We start from the raw sequence: 14,372 nt of genomic DNA on the forward strand, positions 1-14,372 counted from the left end.
CCTGGTCTCCTCTCGCCTACCCCCCGGTGCCCAACCCCTCCCGTGAAGCATTTTTGCCCCAGGCTGTTTCCAGCGGGCGCCGGCCCCAAAGCTCTCCCTGTTCCCCGTGCCCGCGGCGCACTGCAGGGCCCGGCCCGAGCCAGCCCGTGGCACACGCTGGGAGCGAGGGGGCGCAGCCTGCGGGGGCCACCGAGCCGCGGGGGCCACCGAGCCGCGGCTGCTCTCGCTCCCCCACCCCCGCTCCTCCCGGTCGCGGGCTTGGGGAGCCGCTCCCGCTCCCCTCTAGGGGGCGCCGCGGGGTCCCGCCCGCCCTGCGCGGCTTCCCTCGCGGTCACGTGACGTCCGGCACCGCGGGAGGGGCGGGGCCTGCCCATATCCCGGCGTGCCCCGCGCGCCCCCCTCTCTTCCGGCGCCAAGATGTCTAAGCGAGGTGAGGCGGGCGCCGGGCCCGGCATGGGGGCGCTGGAATCCGGCTCCATCCTCCCTTTCTCCGCTGCGCCGGGCCGCTGGCGGCCCGGATCGCTGCTCGGGCGGCGCCTGGTCGAGCTGTGGTGTGGAGAGCGGAGGCCGCAGATGGTGTCTCTTGGCCAGCTGGCGCGGACGGGGCCTGGCGGGGGGCAGCGCTGCCTCCGCTCGGCCGCCCCGGGCTTAATCCTCTTCTCGCCCCGCAGGACGCGGAGGTTCCTCCGGTGCGAAGTTCCGCATCTCCCTCGGTCTCCCGGTGGGGGCTGTGATTAACTGCGCGGACAACACAGGTGAGCGGCGGCGGCAGCCCCCAGCCCCCCCCCGGGCCGGGGCTCGGAGCCTGGCGGGCGGGGGGCGGCCGCCGGGACGCGGAGGGCGAGCGGCTGCGGGAGGAGCCGGCGGGAAGGCTCCGGGCTCATAGTGTCACAGTATCAGTCAGGGTTGGAAGGGACCACAAGGATCAGCCAGCCCCAACCCCCCTGCCATGGGCAGGGACACCCCACACTGGAGCAGGCTGCCCAGAGCCTCATCCAACCTGGCCTTAAACACTTCCAGGGACAGGGCCCCAACCACCTCCCTGCACAAACCCATCCCAGGGCTTCACCACTCTCATGGGGAAGAACTTCCTCCTCCCCTCCAGCCTGAATCTCCCCACCTCCAGCTTCATTTCCTTCCCCCCCAGTCCTATCACTCCCTGACACCCTGAGCAGTCCCTCCCCAGCCTTCCTGCAGCCCCCTGCAGACCCTGGGAGGCCACAATGAGGTCACCTCAGAGCCTTCTCTTCCCCAGACTGAACAGCCCCAACTCCTTCAGTCTGTCCTCACAGCAGAGCAGCTCCAGCCCTCTGCTCCTCCTCCTGGCCCTGCTCTGGACACCTTCCAGCACCTCCACATCCCTCTTGCCATAGGGGCTCCAGAGCTGGAGGCAGGACTCCAGGTGGGGTCTCCCCAGAGCTGAGCAGAGGGGGAGAATCACCTCCCTTGCCCTGCTGGCCACACTTCTCCTGATGCAGCCCAGGCTCTGCTTGGCTTTGAGGGCTGCAAGTGCAGACTGAGAGCTCCTGCTGAGCTTCTCCTCCCCCAGCACCCCCAAGGCTCTCTCCTCAGGGCTGCTTTCCAGCCTGGATTTGTGCCTGGGATTGCCTCGACCCAGCTGCAGGACCCTGCCCTTGCTCTTGTTGCACCTCCTGAGGTTGGCTTGTGCCCAGCTCTGCAGCCTGCCCAGCTCCCTCTGGATGGATCCCTTCCCTCCAGCCCCTCCAGCTCCCTCTGGATGGATCCCTTCCCTCCAGCCTGTCTGCTGCCCCACACAGCTTGGTGTCATCAGCAACCCTGCTGAGGCTGCACTCAGTGCCACTGTCCATGGCACCCACAGGGATGTTGAACAAGCCTGGGCCCAGGGCTGATCCCTGAGGGACTCTGCTTGTCCCTGGGCTCCCCTGGGACACGGAGCCATGGACAGCCACTCTCTGGGTGGGTCCTTCTGAAAAGCTCTGGCTGGGCCTGCTGCCGTGGCTCAGCGAGGTGTCGTGGGAGGAGAGAGCGAGGGGATCGCCTCTGGGTGGAGCCCCAGCCCCTGCTGGTGGCTTCAGTCGGCGGTCGGACAAGGGCAGAGCCGTCCCGGTGCCTTCAGCTGGGGTCTGCTGGGGGCAGGCTGTGAGCCGCGGGGCAGGCTGCTCCCTGGCTCGCCTGAGCCCAGGGGGAGGGAGTGGGGATCAAGGTGGCTTGGTGCTGGCTGCAGTGCCCCTGCTGGCCTGCCACCCCCTCCGTGTGCTGCCTCCACGGAGAGCTGCTCCCAGGCTTGGGGCCGTGGCATTTCCTCCCCCTGCCGTGGCAGGAGGCTGCGGCTCTCCGGTGTCTGGAGCAGGCTGCAGCAGAGCTGGGGAGAGGCTCCTGTGGGTGTCAGGGAGTGATGGGGCTGGGGAGGATGGGACAGTGCTAGAAATGGGGAGATTCAGATTGGATGTGAGGAAGAAGCTGTTGCCCAGTCTCACAGTATCACTTAGGTTGGAAAGGACCTCGAGGATCATCGAGTCCAACCTCTCAACACAGACCCCATGACCAGACCATGGCACCAAGTGCCACATCCAATCCCCTCTTGAACACCTCCAGGGATGGAGACTCCACCACCTCCCTGGGCAGCACATTCCAATGATGAATGACTCTCTCAGTGAAGAACTTCCTCCTCACCTCGAGTCTAAACCTCCCCTGGCACAGCTGGAGACTGTGTCCTCTTGTTCTGGTGCTGGTTGCCTGGGAGAAGAGACCAACCCCTTCCTGGCTACAACCTCCCTTCAGGCAGTTGTAGAGGGCAATGAGGTCTCCCCTGAGCCTCCTCTTCTCCAGGCTAAACAATCCCAGCTCCCTCAGCCTCTCCTCACAGGGCTGTGCTCAAGGCCTCTCCCCAGCCTTGTTGCCCTTCTCTGGACACCTTCCAGTCTCTCAATGTCCTTCTTAAACTTGAGGAGCCCAGAACTGGACACAGGACTCAAGGTGCAGCCTAACCAAAGCAGAGCACAGGGCACAATGACCTCCCTGCTCCTGCTGGCCACACTATTCCTGATGCAGGCCAGGATGCCATTGGCCCTCCTGGCCACCTGGGCACACTGCTGGCTCATATTCAGGTGGCTGTCGATCAGCACCCCCAGGTCCCTCTCTGTTGGGAGCTCTCAGCCACTCTGACCACCCAGGAGGGTGGTGAGAGCCTGGCACAGGCTGCCCAGGGAGGTGGTGGCAGCCTCCTGCCTGGAGGTGTTTGCAGCCAGGCTGGAGGTGGCTGTGGTGTGAGGTGTCCCTGCCCACGGCAGGCAAGGGGGGATTGGAGCTGGCTGAGCCTTGAGCTGCTCTTCCCACCCTGCCAGGTTGGGTGGCTGGGTCCCCAGGCCCAGCTGATGCCAGTGTGTCTCTCTGCAGGGGCCAAGAACCTCTACATCATCTCTGTGAAGGGCATCAAGGGGAGGCTGAACCGGCTGCCGGCCGCCGGCGTGGGCGACATGGTGATGGCCACCGTCAAGAAGGGCAAACCAGAGCTGCGCAAGAAGGGTGAGCACAGGGGGCACAGCCAGGCCTTGGCACCCCACCCCCACCCCCTGCAGGAGGGGGGCACCAAACCCCCTGGAGTTTGGCCTTCACCCTTCTGAAAAGCACTCAGTGGGTCTGTGCCAGGTGGCCTCTTGAGCTGTCGTGGAAGGGCAGAGCAAAGCCATCGCCGTTGGGTGAAGTGGCAGCTGGGTGGTGCTGCTGGCTTCAATCAGGGGTGGCACAGCTGCCAGGCTGGGGGCTGGGCTGCTCCTGCAGGGGGCAGGGGAGGAGGTCCTGCTGGCTGCTGCTGCTGCTGCTGGTGGTGTGTGTGGAGATGGTGGGGGGGGGGGGAAATGTGGTATTGTCCCAGGTGTAGGTGGTGGTGCCCAAGCACAGGTGGTGGTGGTGCCCAAGCAGCCATGCCCAGGCACAGATGGTGGTGGTGATGCCCAAGCACAGGTGCTGGTGGTGGTGCCCAGACCCAGATGGTGGTGGTGCCCAGGCACAGGTGCTGGTAGTGGTGCCCAGACCCAGATGGTGGTGCCCAGACCCAGATGGTGGTGGTGATGCCCAGACCCAGATGGTAGTGCTGATGCCCAAGCACAGGTGCTGGTGGTGCCCAAGCAGACATGCCTAAGCACAGATGATGATGCCCAAGCATAGGTGGTGGTGGTGGTGTCAAGTATAGGTGATGCTGGTGCCCAGGCACAGATGGTGATGCCCAAGCACAGATGATGCCCAAGCATAGATGGTGGTGGTGATGAGTATAGGTGCTGGTGGTGCCCAAGCAAGCCCAGATGGTGCTGGTGGTGCCCAAGCCCAGATGATGCCCAAGCATAGGTGGTACTGGTGGTGCCTAGGCACAGATGATGCCCAAGCATAGGTGGTACTGGTGGTGCCTAGGCACAGATGATCATGCCCAAGAATACATGGTGCTGGTGGTGCCCAAGCCCAGATGATGCCCAAGCCTAGATGGTGGTGGTGTCAAGTATAGGTGCTGGTGGTGCCCAAGCCCAGATGGTGATGCCCAAGCACAGGTGATGATGCCCAAGCATAGGTGGTGCTGGTGGTGCCCAAGCACAGGTGATGATGCCCAGGCCCAGGTGGTGCTGGTGGTGTCCAAGCCCAGATGCTGATGCCCAAGCATAGGTGGTGCTGGTGGTGCCCAAGCCCAGGTGATGATGCCCAGGCGGTGCTGGTGGTGCCCAGGCCCAGGCGGTGCTGGTGGTGCCCAAGCCCAGATGCTGATGCCCAAGCATAGGTGGTGCTGGTGGTGCCCAAGCCCAGATGATGATGCCCAGGTGGTGCTGGTGGTGCCCAGGCCCAGGTGGTGCTGGTGGTGCCCAAGCCCAGATGCTGATGCCCAAGCATAGGTGGTGCTGGTGGTGCCCAGGCCCAGCTGGAAGCGTTCCCTGGGCAGCCGGCAGCGGACTGCTGAGCAGCAGGAGGTGCTGTGAGGGCAGCCCCGAGGCCGGTGGGGTCGGGTTGGGAGCTGCAGCAGGAGCCCTTCAGGCTGGCTGCTGCTGGGCTCTCGCCTCTGCCCTCCCCCAGGGGGCGCTGTGCCAACCCCAGCTGCTGTGTCCCTGCAGTGCACCCGGCGGTGGTGATCCGGCAGCGCAAGTCCTACCGCAGGAAGGACGGAGTCTTCCTCTACTTCGAGGACAATGCAGGAGTGATAGTCAACAACAAAGGGGAAATGAAAGGTAGGGAGGGAGGGGGGGGAGGGAGGGGGCTGCTGTTTGGCTGACCACCCCCAGCCCTTGGTGTCACTGGAGGGAAGGGATCCATCCAGGAGGAGCTGGATGGGTTTCGGAGCTGGGCTGGGTGCCGCCGCTCCTGAAGCTCAGCAGAGCCAAGGGCAAAGGGTTAGGGCAGTACCAAGCTCAGAGCCTGGCTGGAGAGCAGCCCTGAGGAGAAGGGTTTGGGGCTGTTGGGTGATGAGAAGCTCAGCATGAGCCAGCAGCAGGTGGCAGGAGGGGATTCTGCTCCTCTGCTCTGCTGAGACCCCCACCTGCACTGCTGGGGCCTGCTCTGGAGCCCCCCCCAGCACAAGAGAGCTGTGGAGCTGCTCAGAGTATCACAGTATCATTCAGGGTTGGAAGGGACCACAAGGATCATCTAGTTCCAACCCCCTGCCATGGGCAGGGACACCCCACACTAGATCAGGCTGCCCAGAGCCTCAGCCAGCCTGGCCTTAAACACCTCCAGGGACAGGGCCCCAACCACCTCCCTGGACAACCCATTCCAGGGCTTCACCACTCTCATGGTGAAGAACTTCCTCCTCCCCTCCAGCCTGAATCTCCCCACCTCCAGCTTCATTTCATTCCCCCTAGTCCTATCACTACCTGAGATCCTGAGAAGTCCTTCCCCAGCCTTCTTGTAGGCCCCCTTCAGATCCTGGAAGGCCACAATGAGGTCACCTGGGAGCCTTCTCTTCTCCAGACTGAACAGCCCCAACTCCAGTAGGTCCAGAGGAGGCCTCAAAAGTGATCAGAGGGTTGAAGAGCCTCCCCTGTGGGGACAGGCTGAGAGGGCTGGGGCTGTTCAGCCTGGAGAAGGCTCCAGGGAGACCTTAGAGCTGCCTCCCAGCACCTGGGTAGGCCACAGGAGAGCTGGAGAGGGACTTGCTGCAAAGGCTTTGAGTGAGAGGGGGAGAGGTGATGGCTTCAGAGTGGAAGGAGCTGGGTTTAGACATGAGGAGGAAATTCCCCACCATGGTGCTGAGGCACTGGAAGAGGTTGCCCAGAGAAGCTGTGGAGGCTCCAAGCCTGGAAGTGCTCAGGGCCAGGCTGGCTGAGGCTCTGAGCAAGCTGCTCTAGCAGGAGAGGTCCCTGCCCGTGGCAGGAGGTTGGGACTGGGTGATCCCTAAGGTCCCTTCAAGCCCAAAGGCTCTGTGCAGGGAGCGTGGAGGGGGCTGGGTGAGCAGTGTGGCTGAGCAGGGGGAGTTGGACTCTCCTCAGGAGCCAGGAGAGCTGCTGGGCCTCAGCTGGAGCTCTGCTGAGAGCCAGCCCTGCCCCTGCCTGGGCCTCTGATGTTGTCTTCTCCTCTCTTGCAGGCTCTGCCATCACAGGCCCTGTGGCCAAGGAGTGTGCAGATCTGTGGCCCAGGATAGCCTCCAACGCAGGCAGCATTGCCTGAGCACCATCCTCTCCCCACAGCAAATAAAAGTCCTTCTGCCAAAGCTCTGCTGTCCCTCTGGCCTCTTCCTCTGCCCAGAGCTCAGCCTCCACTCGAGGCCTGGGGCCTGGGAAGCCTTTGCAGTGGAATCCCCTGCTAGGAAAAGGGGATTGGAGCAGCCAGTGGTCAGCCTCTGGCAGGCAGAGTTCCTCTGCTCCTGGCAAGGCTCTGGAGGGGGCCTGCAGTGAATGGCTTCAGGGGGAGCAGTGCTTGAGGGAGCTGCTCCCAAGTCAGGTGTGGGAAGGGGGAGGGAATCTCAGAGCCCTCATCCAGGCACTCTTGGAGATGCTGCTGAGGGAAACCTGGCCTGGAGCTGAGCTGTGCCATCAGCTGTTGGGGGTTGGGGTGTGGAGAGGAGGCTCTGGGGAACATTTAGGCCTTGCTGAAGACAGGGCAAGGATACATCACCCCCACCACTGCTGGCTGAGGTGGTGGCTGAAGGCCATGCTGCTGACCCCTCCAGCAGGGGTGAAACAGGCCCAGAGGTCCCTGCTGGTGGCTCAGGGCAAGGAGAAGCTGCAGGGGGGAGGGGACCTGAGCTGGAGATGAGCTGAAGGGCTTCAAGGTGAGGGTGGAAGCTGTCCCCCACCCAAAGCTGTGCTGGGGCTGCCCTGGCTGAGGCTGGGGGTGAGCACAGGTCAGGTTGTTTCCTGACCCTGCTGAGGGAGGGGCAGGGAGGTTGCCTTGGGCCTGGCTTCATGTGGAAGTTGTGGTGACTTTGGGGTGGGGTCTTGGTGGCCCACATGGGCCTGGGGTGGGTAAGGGAGAGCTGCTGCGAGGGCTGGCTGCAGCTCCTACCCCAGGCAGCCTCCTGGGGTGGTGGCACTGGGCTCCATCTGCCCTGGCATGAAGCCATTCCCACAACATCCTTCATGTGTCCCCTTTGCCTGGGAGCTTCCTCCTTCCTTCTCCCCCCTTTGCCTGGGAGCTTCCTCCTTCCTTCTCCTTCCTTTGCCTGGGAGCTTCCTCCTTCCTTCTCCTTTTGCCTGGGAGCTTCCTCCTTCCTTCTCCTTTTGCCTGGGAGCTTCCTCCTTCCTTCTCCTTTTGCCTGGGAGCTTCCCCCTTCCTTCTCCCCCTTCTTCCTCCTTCCTTCTCCCCCCCCTTTGCCTGGGAGCTTCCTCCTTCCTTCTCCCCCCCCCCCCCCCCCCCTTGGCCTGGCAGCTTCCTCCTTCCTTCTCCCCCTTCTTCCTCCTTCCTTCTCCCCCTTTTGCCTGGGAGCTTCCTCCTTCCTTCTCCCCCTCTTTGGGAGCTTCCTCCTTCCTTCTCCCCCTCTTTGGGAGCTTCCTCCTTCCTTCTCCCCCTCTTTGGGAGCTTCCTCCTTCCTTCTCCCCCCCTTTGGGAGCTTCCTCCTTCCTTCTCCCCCCCTTTGGGAGCTTCCTCCTTCCTTCTCCCCCCCCTTTGGGAGCTTCCTCCTTCCTTCTCCCCCCCTTTGGGAGCTTCCTCCTTCCTTCTCCCCCCCTTTGGGAGCTTCCTCCTTCCTTCTCCCCCCCTTTGGGAGCTTCCTCCTTCCTTCTCCCCCCCTTTGGGAGCTTCCTCCTTCCTTCTCCCCCCCTTTGGGAGCTTCCTCCTTCCTTCTCCCCGGGCTCTGCAGGGAGCTGTTGCAGAGGAGGCCGCTGGGGATGCCCTGCCCTGGCTCCCAGGCGGCTGGCTGCGAGCAGGGAGGAGCCTGAGCGCCGCGCTGGGAGCGGCAGCCCCGCAGGGGCAGCGGAACGCGGCTGGGCCAGCTCCTGCCTGCAGACAAGCAGCCGGCCCGGGCAGCGCTGCCCAGCGGGGGTATAGCTCAGGGGTAGAGCATTTGACTGCAGATCAAGAGGTCCCCGGTTCAAATCCGGGTGCCCCCTCCCCCTTTTTTCCCCTTTCCTCTTTTCAGCAGGACAAAACCAAACCAGAAGTGGATTTGGAGCAAATGGTTTGAGGGCTTTGCCCCAGCCTGGGTGAGTGGCTGCTGGCCAGAGGGAGAGCTGCAGATTCCAACCCCCCCTCCCCCCTTCCAGGAGAAGAGGAGGGTCTGGGGGGGCTGTCTGGGGGGTGAGAGCTGAGTATTGGAGCAAGCCCTGCTCTGTGTGCTGCCTCCAGCTCGGTGTCCCCAGCAGGAGAGGGACACAGAGCTGCTGGAGTGAGCCCAGGGCTGGAGCAGCTCTGCTGTCAGCACAGGGTGAGGGAGCTGGGGCTGTGCAGCCTGCAGGGGAGAAGGCTCCAGGGGGAGCTCAGAGCTGCTGAAGGGATCCTGCAGGAAGGCTGCAGAGAGACTTCTCCTGAGAGGGTCTGGAGCCAGGCCCAAGGGGAAGGGTTTGGAGCTGAGGCAGGGCAGGGGCAGGGGGGAGCTGAGGAAGAAGTTGTCGAGTGTGAGGCTGCTGAGGCTCTGGCCCAGGCTGCCCAGGGAGGCTGTGGCTGCCTCCTGCCTGGGGGTGTTCAGGGCCAGGCTGGATGAGGCCTTGAGCAGCCTGAGTCATTCTGGGGTTTGTTTGCAGAGCCTTGCTGTGATGTTTTCCTGCTGAGCAGGGCTGTGGCCATGGGGGTATAGCTCAGTGGTAGAGCATTTGACTGCAGATCAAGAGGTCCCTGGTTCAACTCCAGGTGCCCCCTCTTTTCTTCTGCTCCTCTCCTTTTCTGGGGGCCTTTGGGCTGCCAGGAAGGTGGAGAGAACTCTTGGGGCTTGTTGTGCACAGGGGCAGGTTGGTTTCTGGTCTGGCTTGCAGGTGCTGATGGGATTCCCTGCAGCACTGATTTTCCTCCCCACTTTTGTTCCCTGCAGAGCCTTGGGCAGAGGGGCGCAGGGGCCTGGGAAGGGAATGAATCCAGTGAGTGGCTGCCAGAGCTTCAGAGTCTGACTCTGCTTTCCAGGTGGCCCTGAGGAGGTGCTGAGGCAGGGGGTATAGCTCAGTGGTAGAGCATTTGACTGCAGATCAAGAGGTCCCTGGTTCAACTCCAGGTGCCCCCTCTTTTCCTCTTCTCCTCTCCTTTTCTGGGGGCCTTTGGGCTGCCAGGAAGGTGGAGAGAACTCTTGGGGCTTGTTGTGCACAGGGGCAGGTTGGTTTCTGGTCTGGGTCGTTGCAGGTGCTGAGGCCCTGAGTGGAAGGGAAGCAGAGGAGCTGTGCAGTGTGAGCAGTTGCTCAGAGCCTGCCCCTGTGAGTGGCTGCAGAAGCTTTCTGTCCCTCTTTTGGGGGACAGCTGGGGGTACAGGAAGGGCCTGGCAATGAAAGGCCTGTGAGCAGTGGCCATGAGCCCTTGTCTCCTGCTAAAAGCAGTCCTAAGGTGGCCCTGAGGAGGTGCTGAGGCAGGGGGTATAGCTCAGTGGTAGAGCATTTGACTGCAGATCAAGAGGTCCCTGGTTCAACTCCAGGTGCCCCCTCTTTTCCTCTTCTCCTCTCCTTTTCTTGGGGCCTTTGGGGTGAAAGGGAGGTGGAGAGATCTGCTTGGAGCTTGTGGCTTGTTGTGCACAGGGGCAGGTTGGTTTCTGATCTGGATTCTTGCAGGTGCTTCGGCCCTGAGTGGAAGGGAAGCAGAGGAGCTGTGCCCTGCACCTGCACTTGTCCCTGCTGGGATTCCCTGCAGCAGTGATTTTCCTCCCCACTGATCATCTTTTGTTCCCTGCAGAGCCTTTGTCAGGCACACTGAGGGGCAGAAGGGCCTGGGAAGGAAATGAATCCAGTGAGTGGCTGCCAGAGCTTCAGAGTCTGACTCTGCTTTCCAGGTGGCCCTGAGGAGGTGCTGAGGCAGGGGGTATAGCTCAGTGGTAGAGCATTTGACTGCAGATCAAGAGGTCCCTGGTTCAACTCCAGGTGCCCCCTCTTTTCTTCTCCTTCTCTCCTTTTTTTGGGGCCTTTGGGCTGCCAGGAAGGTGGAGAGAACTCTTGGGGCTTGTTGTGCACAGGGGCAGGTTGGTTTCTGGTCTGGGTTGTTGCAGGTGCTGAGGCCCTGAGTGGAAGGGAAGCAGAGGAGCTGTGCAGTGTGAGCAGCTGCTCAGAGCCTGCCCCTGTGAGTGGCTGCAGAAGCTTTCTGCCCCTCTTTTGGGGGACACCTGGGGGTACAGGAAGGGCCTGGCAATGAAAGGCCTGTGAGCAGTGGCCATGAGCCCTTGTCTCCTGCTAAAACCAGTCCTAAGGTGGCCTTGAGGAGGTGCTGAGGCAGGGGGTATAGCTCAGTGGTAGAGCATTTGACTGCAGATCAAGAGGTCCCTGGTTCAACTCCAGGTGCCCCCTCTTTTCTTCTCCTCCTCTCCTTTTCTGGGGGCCTTTGGGGTGCCAGGAAGGTGGAGAGAACTCCTTTGGTCTTGGGGCTTGTTGTGCACAGGGGCAGGTTGGTTTCTGGTCTGGGTCGTTGCAGGTGCTTCAGCCCTGAGTGGAAGGGAAGCAGAGGAGCTGTGCAGTGTGAGCAGCTGCTCAGAGCCTGCCCCTGTGAGTGGCTGCAGAAGCTTTCTGCTCCTCTTTTGGGGGACAGCTGGAGGTGCAGGGAGGGCCTGGCAATGAAAGGCCTGTGAGCAGTGGCCATGAGCCCTTGTCTCCTGCTAAAAGCAGTCCTAAGGTGGCCTTGAGGAGGTGCTGAGGCAGGGGGTATAGCTCAGTGGTAGAGCATTTGACTGCAGATCAAGAGGTCCCTGGTTCAACTCCAGGTGCCCCCTCTTTAATTCCATTTTGGGGAGGGGGGTTTCCTCACTGGAAGGCTGAGTGCTAAGGTCAGCCTGGCTTCCTCTCCTAAGAATTGCTTTTGGTGTCCCAGTTAGAGCTGGAGAGCTTGGGGGAAGATGTCAAAAGACTCCCAAGGCAGTTGCTGTGTCCCCTCCTAATCCACTCCATGAGAGCAGATTGCAGCAGCAGATGTGGCTGGAGAGGAACTGGGCCAAGGTCAGCTGGGAAGTGAAGGGCCCAGAGAGTGGCTGCCCCCTGTGCTGGGGGGCAGGGAGCTACCCCAGGGCACTGCTGCTGGCACCTCTCAGCCTGGCAGCTGCTGCAGCTGGGCAGTGGGTTTGTGTGGAGCAGGAAGGTCCAGGCTTGAGGAGGGACATCCTCAGGTGGTCTGGTGGTGAGGGCAGAGAGGTGCAGGGCCCAGGGGGTATAGCTCAGTGGTAGAGCATTTGACTGCAGATCAAGAGGTCCCTGGTTCAACTCCAGGTGCCCCCTCTTTTCTTCTCCTCCTCTCCTTTTCTTGGGGCCTTTGGGCTGCCAGGAAGGTGGAGAGAACTCTTGGGGCTTGTTGTGCACAGGGGCAGGTTGGTTTCTGGTCTGGATTCTTGCAGGTGCTTCAGCCCTGAGTGTAAGGGAAGCAGAGGAGCTGTGCAGTGTGAGCAGCTGCTCAGAGCCTGCCCCTGTGAGTGGCTGCAGAAGCTTTCTGCTCCTCTTTTGGGGGCCAGCTGGAGGTGCAGAGGGAGTTGCTGCTGCAAGGCCTGTGAGCAGTGGCCATGAGCCCTTGTCTCCTGCTACAACCAGTTCTAAGGTGGCCCTGAGGAGGTGCTGAGGCAGGGGGTATAGCTCAGTGGTAGAGCATTTGACTGCAGATCAAGAGGTCCCTGGTTCAACTCCAGGTGCCCCCTCTTTAGCTGCCTTTTTTATCCCCCCCCCCACCCCCTTTTCTTCTCCCACACTCTCCTCAGAGAGACTTCCTCAGCCCTCTGAGGACCTGGAGGCCACGACTTGAGACTTGATTTTAGCCAAGCACTAAAGGAGACTTTGGACATCTTCCCTTCCCTTCCCCTCTCAGCCACACACAGAAGCTCAGCCCAGAGAGGTTGCTGCTGGTCTTGTTGTTCCTGTTTGGAGTAATTGCCACTAATTGAGGCAGGAAGGAGCTGGGTGGTAATTGTGCTTCTAGAAGTGAGGATCTGTGCTAGGAAGAGGCAGGAAGGGGCTGGGTAATTAGAGCTGGATGAGTGTCCCTCTGGAAGTGAGGATCTGTGGTGGGAAGAGGCAGGAAGGAGCTGGATCAGTGTCCTGGAAGTGAGGCAGGAAGGAGCTGGGTCAGTGTCCCTCTGGAAGTAAGGATCTGTGCTGGGAAGAGGCAGGAAGGAGCTGGATCAGTGTCCTGGAAGTGAGGCAGGAAGGAGCTGGGTCAGTGTCCCTCTGGAAGTGAGGATCTGTGCTAGGAAGGGGCAGGAAGGAGCTGGATCAGTGTCCCTCTGGAAGTGAGGCAGGAAGGAGCTGGATCAGTGTCCCTCTGGAAGTGAGGATCTGTGGTGGGAAGAGGCAGGAAGGGGCTGGATCAGTGTCCTGGAAGTGAGGATCAGTGCTGGGAAGAGGCAGGAAGGGGCTGGATCAGTGTCCCTCTGGAAGTGAGGATCTGTGGTGGGAAGAGGCAGGAAGGGGCTGGATCAGTGTCCCTCTGGAAGTGAGGATCAGTGCTGGGAAGAGGCAGGAAGGGGCTGGATCAGTGTCCCTCTGGAAGTGAGGATCTGTGGTGGGAAGAGGCAGGAAGGGGCTGGATCAGTGTCCCTCTGGAAGTGAGGATCTGTGCTGGGAAGAGGCAGGAAGGAGCTGGATCAGTGTCCTGGAAGTGAGGATCTGTGCTGGGAAGAGGCAGGAAGGGGCTGGATCAGTGTCCCTCTGGAAGTGAGGATCTGTGGTGGGAAGAGGCAGGAAGGAGCTGGATCAGTGTCCTGGAAGTGAGGATCTGTGCTGGGAAGAGGCAGGAAGGGGCTGGATCAGTGTCCCTCTGGAAGTGAGGATCTGTGGTGGGAAGAGGCAGGAAGGGGCTGGATCAGTGTCCCTCTGGAAGTGAGGATCTGTGGAGTGACTTCTGGGGGGCGCTGGGGCAGCGCTGCACGAACCAGCCTGTGGCTGCCTCACTGCTGTGTCTCCCGCCCCGGGGCTCGAACTCTCGGCCCGCAGCCCCCCGGGCGGACGCTCTGCCCCTGAGCCGCGCCTCCGCCGCGGGGCTGCGTGCGGGGGAGGGGGCGGGGCCCGGGGGCGGGGCCCTGGAGGGAGGGAGTGGCTCAGGGGCAAGGCGCCCGGCTGGCAAGGGGGAGGTCGAGGGTTCTAACCCCGCTCGGGGCCACGGCCGCGGGCAAGGAGAGGCCGCGGGGCGCTGTGCCCGCAGCGGCTGGAGCCCGGGGAGCAGGCTGTGGGCAGGCAGCGCCCCGCGGCTCCTGCCCGCCCCCCGCAGCCGCCTGCCCCCTGCCCCCCCGCTGGCCCCCGGCAGCCTCCCTGCCTGCTCAGAGCTCCATCCCGGCGCCAGAGCCACCCGCAGCGGCTGCCCGCCTCGCGGCACAGGGAGGACAGAGCTGCGCTTAGGCTGAAGAGCGGCCCGAAAACCACCGAGTCTGACCCCAGACCTGAGCTGCCTTCCCGTGGGGCCGTCCTGGGGCTCGTGGTCTGAGGTGGTCCCAACCCCCCCCCCCCCCCCCCCAGCCGCCCCGAGCTGTGCGCGGGGCTGTTCGGCTGACCCTGATGTCATGCACCCCAAAGGCTGCAGCTGGGTGCGGCTGAGACCTCTGCTCCGCCGTCGCGCAGGGGCAGCCTGAGCCTGAGCTGCAACCCCTCGGGGGGGGGTTCGGCAAGGAACGGAAGGGACCTGCCGGCCGCGCTCGGGACAGCGCAGCCGCAGGGAGCGGGAGAGCACCCGGAGAGGCTTTCAGCCTTCCCTCTCTCCCCTACCGAATAGCTCTGGGAGGGAGGCACCGGCTGCGCGCCCCGCTCCGTCCCGCCGCCGGCCGCCGCCATCTTGCCGGCTGCCCCCCCTCCGAGTGACGCACCGGAAGTGACGACTCCGAGCCGCGC

The 14,372-nt window shown here is 62.6% G+C and overlaps 1 protein-coding gene, 1 long non-coding RNA gene and 10 other non-coding genes across 12 annotated transcripts; 11 read left to right on the forward strand and 1 right to left on the reverse strand.

Moving 5' to 3' along the window:
* Nucleotides 1-346: 346 nt before the first annotated feature.
* On the forward strand, nt 347-6,667 carry RPL23 (ribosomal protein L23). The gene is made up of 5 exons (XM_068170587.1): nt 347-430; nt 672-755; nt 3,379-3,507; nt 5,076-5,189; nt 6,542-6,667. The coding sequence occupies exons 1-5, from the start codon at nt 418-420 to the stop codon at nt 6,622-6,624; spliced, it is 423 nt and encodes a 140-aa protein (XP_068026688.1). The 5' UTR covers nt 347-417; the 3' UTR covers nt 6,625-6,667.
* Nucleotides 3,596-3,732, forward strand: LOC137459881 (small nucleolar RNA SNORA21). The gene has a single exon (XR_010992543.1). It is a non-coding gene; the product is annotated as a small nucleolar RNA SNORA21 (small nucleolar RNA).
* Nucleotides 6,668-8,432: 1,765 nt separating the features above from the next.
* TRNAC-GCA (transfer RNA cysteine (anticodon GCA)) lies at nt 8,433-8,504 on the forward strand. Its single transcript has one exon. It is a non-coding gene; the product is annotated as a tRNA-Cys (tRNA).
* A 673-nt stretch (nt 8,505-9,177) lies between these two features.
* TRNAC-GCA (transfer RNA cysteine (anticodon GCA)) lies at nt 9,178-9,249 on the forward strand. Its single transcript has one exon. It is a non-coding gene; the product is annotated as a tRNA-Cys (tRNA).
* A 283-nt stretch (nt 9,250-9,532) lies between these two features.
* TRNAC-GCA (transfer RNA cysteine (anticodon GCA)) lies at nt 9,533-9,604 on the forward strand. The gene has a single exon. It is a non-coding gene; the product is annotated as a tRNA-Cys (tRNA).
* A 339-nt stretch (nt 9,605-9,943) lies between these two features.
* Nucleotides 9,944-10,015, forward strand: TRNAC-GCA (transfer RNA cysteine (anticodon GCA)). The gene has a single exon. It is a non-coding gene; the product is annotated as a tRNA-Cys (tRNA).
* A 367-nt stretch (nt 10,016-10,382) lies between these two features.
* Nucleotides 10,383-10,454, forward strand: TRNAC-GCA (transfer RNA cysteine (anticodon GCA)). The gene has a single exon. It is a non-coding gene; the product is annotated as a tRNA-Cys (tRNA).
* A 339-nt stretch (nt 10,455-10,793) lies between these two features.
* Nucleotides 10,794-10,865, forward strand: TRNAC-GCA (transfer RNA cysteine (anticodon GCA)). The gene has a single exon. It is a non-coding gene; the product is annotated as a tRNA-Cys (tRNA).
* Nucleotides 10,866-11,212: 347 nt separating this feature from the next.
* On the forward strand, nt 11,213-11,284 carry TRNAC-GCA (transfer RNA cysteine (anticodon GCA)). Its single transcript has one exon. It is a non-coding gene; the product is annotated as a tRNA-Cys (tRNA).
* Nucleotides 11,285-11,711: 427 nt separating this feature from the next.
* Nucleotides 11,712-11,783, forward strand: TRNAC-GCA (transfer RNA cysteine (anticodon GCA)). The gene has a single exon. It is a non-coding gene; the product is annotated as a tRNA-Cys (tRNA).
* A 338-nt stretch (nt 11,784-12,121) lies between these two features.
* TRNAC-GCA (transfer RNA cysteine (anticodon GCA)) lies at nt 12,122-12,193 on the forward strand. Its single transcript has one exon. It is a non-coding gene; the product is annotated as a tRNA-Cys (tRNA).
* Nucleotides 12,194-12,384: 191 nt separating this feature from the next.
* On the reverse strand, nt 12,385-14,337 carry LOC137459879 (uncharacterized). Its single transcript, XR_010992542.1, has 2 exons — nt 14,250-14,337; nt 12,385-13,378 (listed from the first exon to the last, which is right to left on the reverse strand). It is a non-coding gene; the product is annotated as an uncharacterized lncRNA (long non-coding RNA).
* Between the last annotated feature and the right edge of the window lie 35 nt (nt 14,338-14,372).

Source organism: Melanerpes formicivorus, unplaced genomic scaffold (genome assembly GCF_026170545.1).
Source record: "Melanerpes formicivorus ecotype bairdi unplaced genomic scaffold, bMelFor1.0.p_v2 SCAF_442, whole genome shotgun sequence".
Taxonomy (NCBI): Eukaryota; Metazoa; Chordata; class Aves; order Piciformes; family Picidae; genus Melanerpes; species Melanerpes formicivorus.

Excerpts from the sequence above, each read along its gene's own strand:
- RPL23 (XM_068170587.1), top strand. Across the intron at positions 756-3,378 it reads TAACTGCGCGGACAACACAG|GGGCCAAGAACCTCTACATC; the intron begins GTGAGCGGCGGC and ends GTCTCTCTGCAG. Across the intron at positions 3,508-5,075 it reads ACCAGAGCTGCGCAAGAAGG|TGCACCCGGCGGTGGTGATC; the intron begins GTGAGCACAGGG and ends GTGTCCCTGCAG.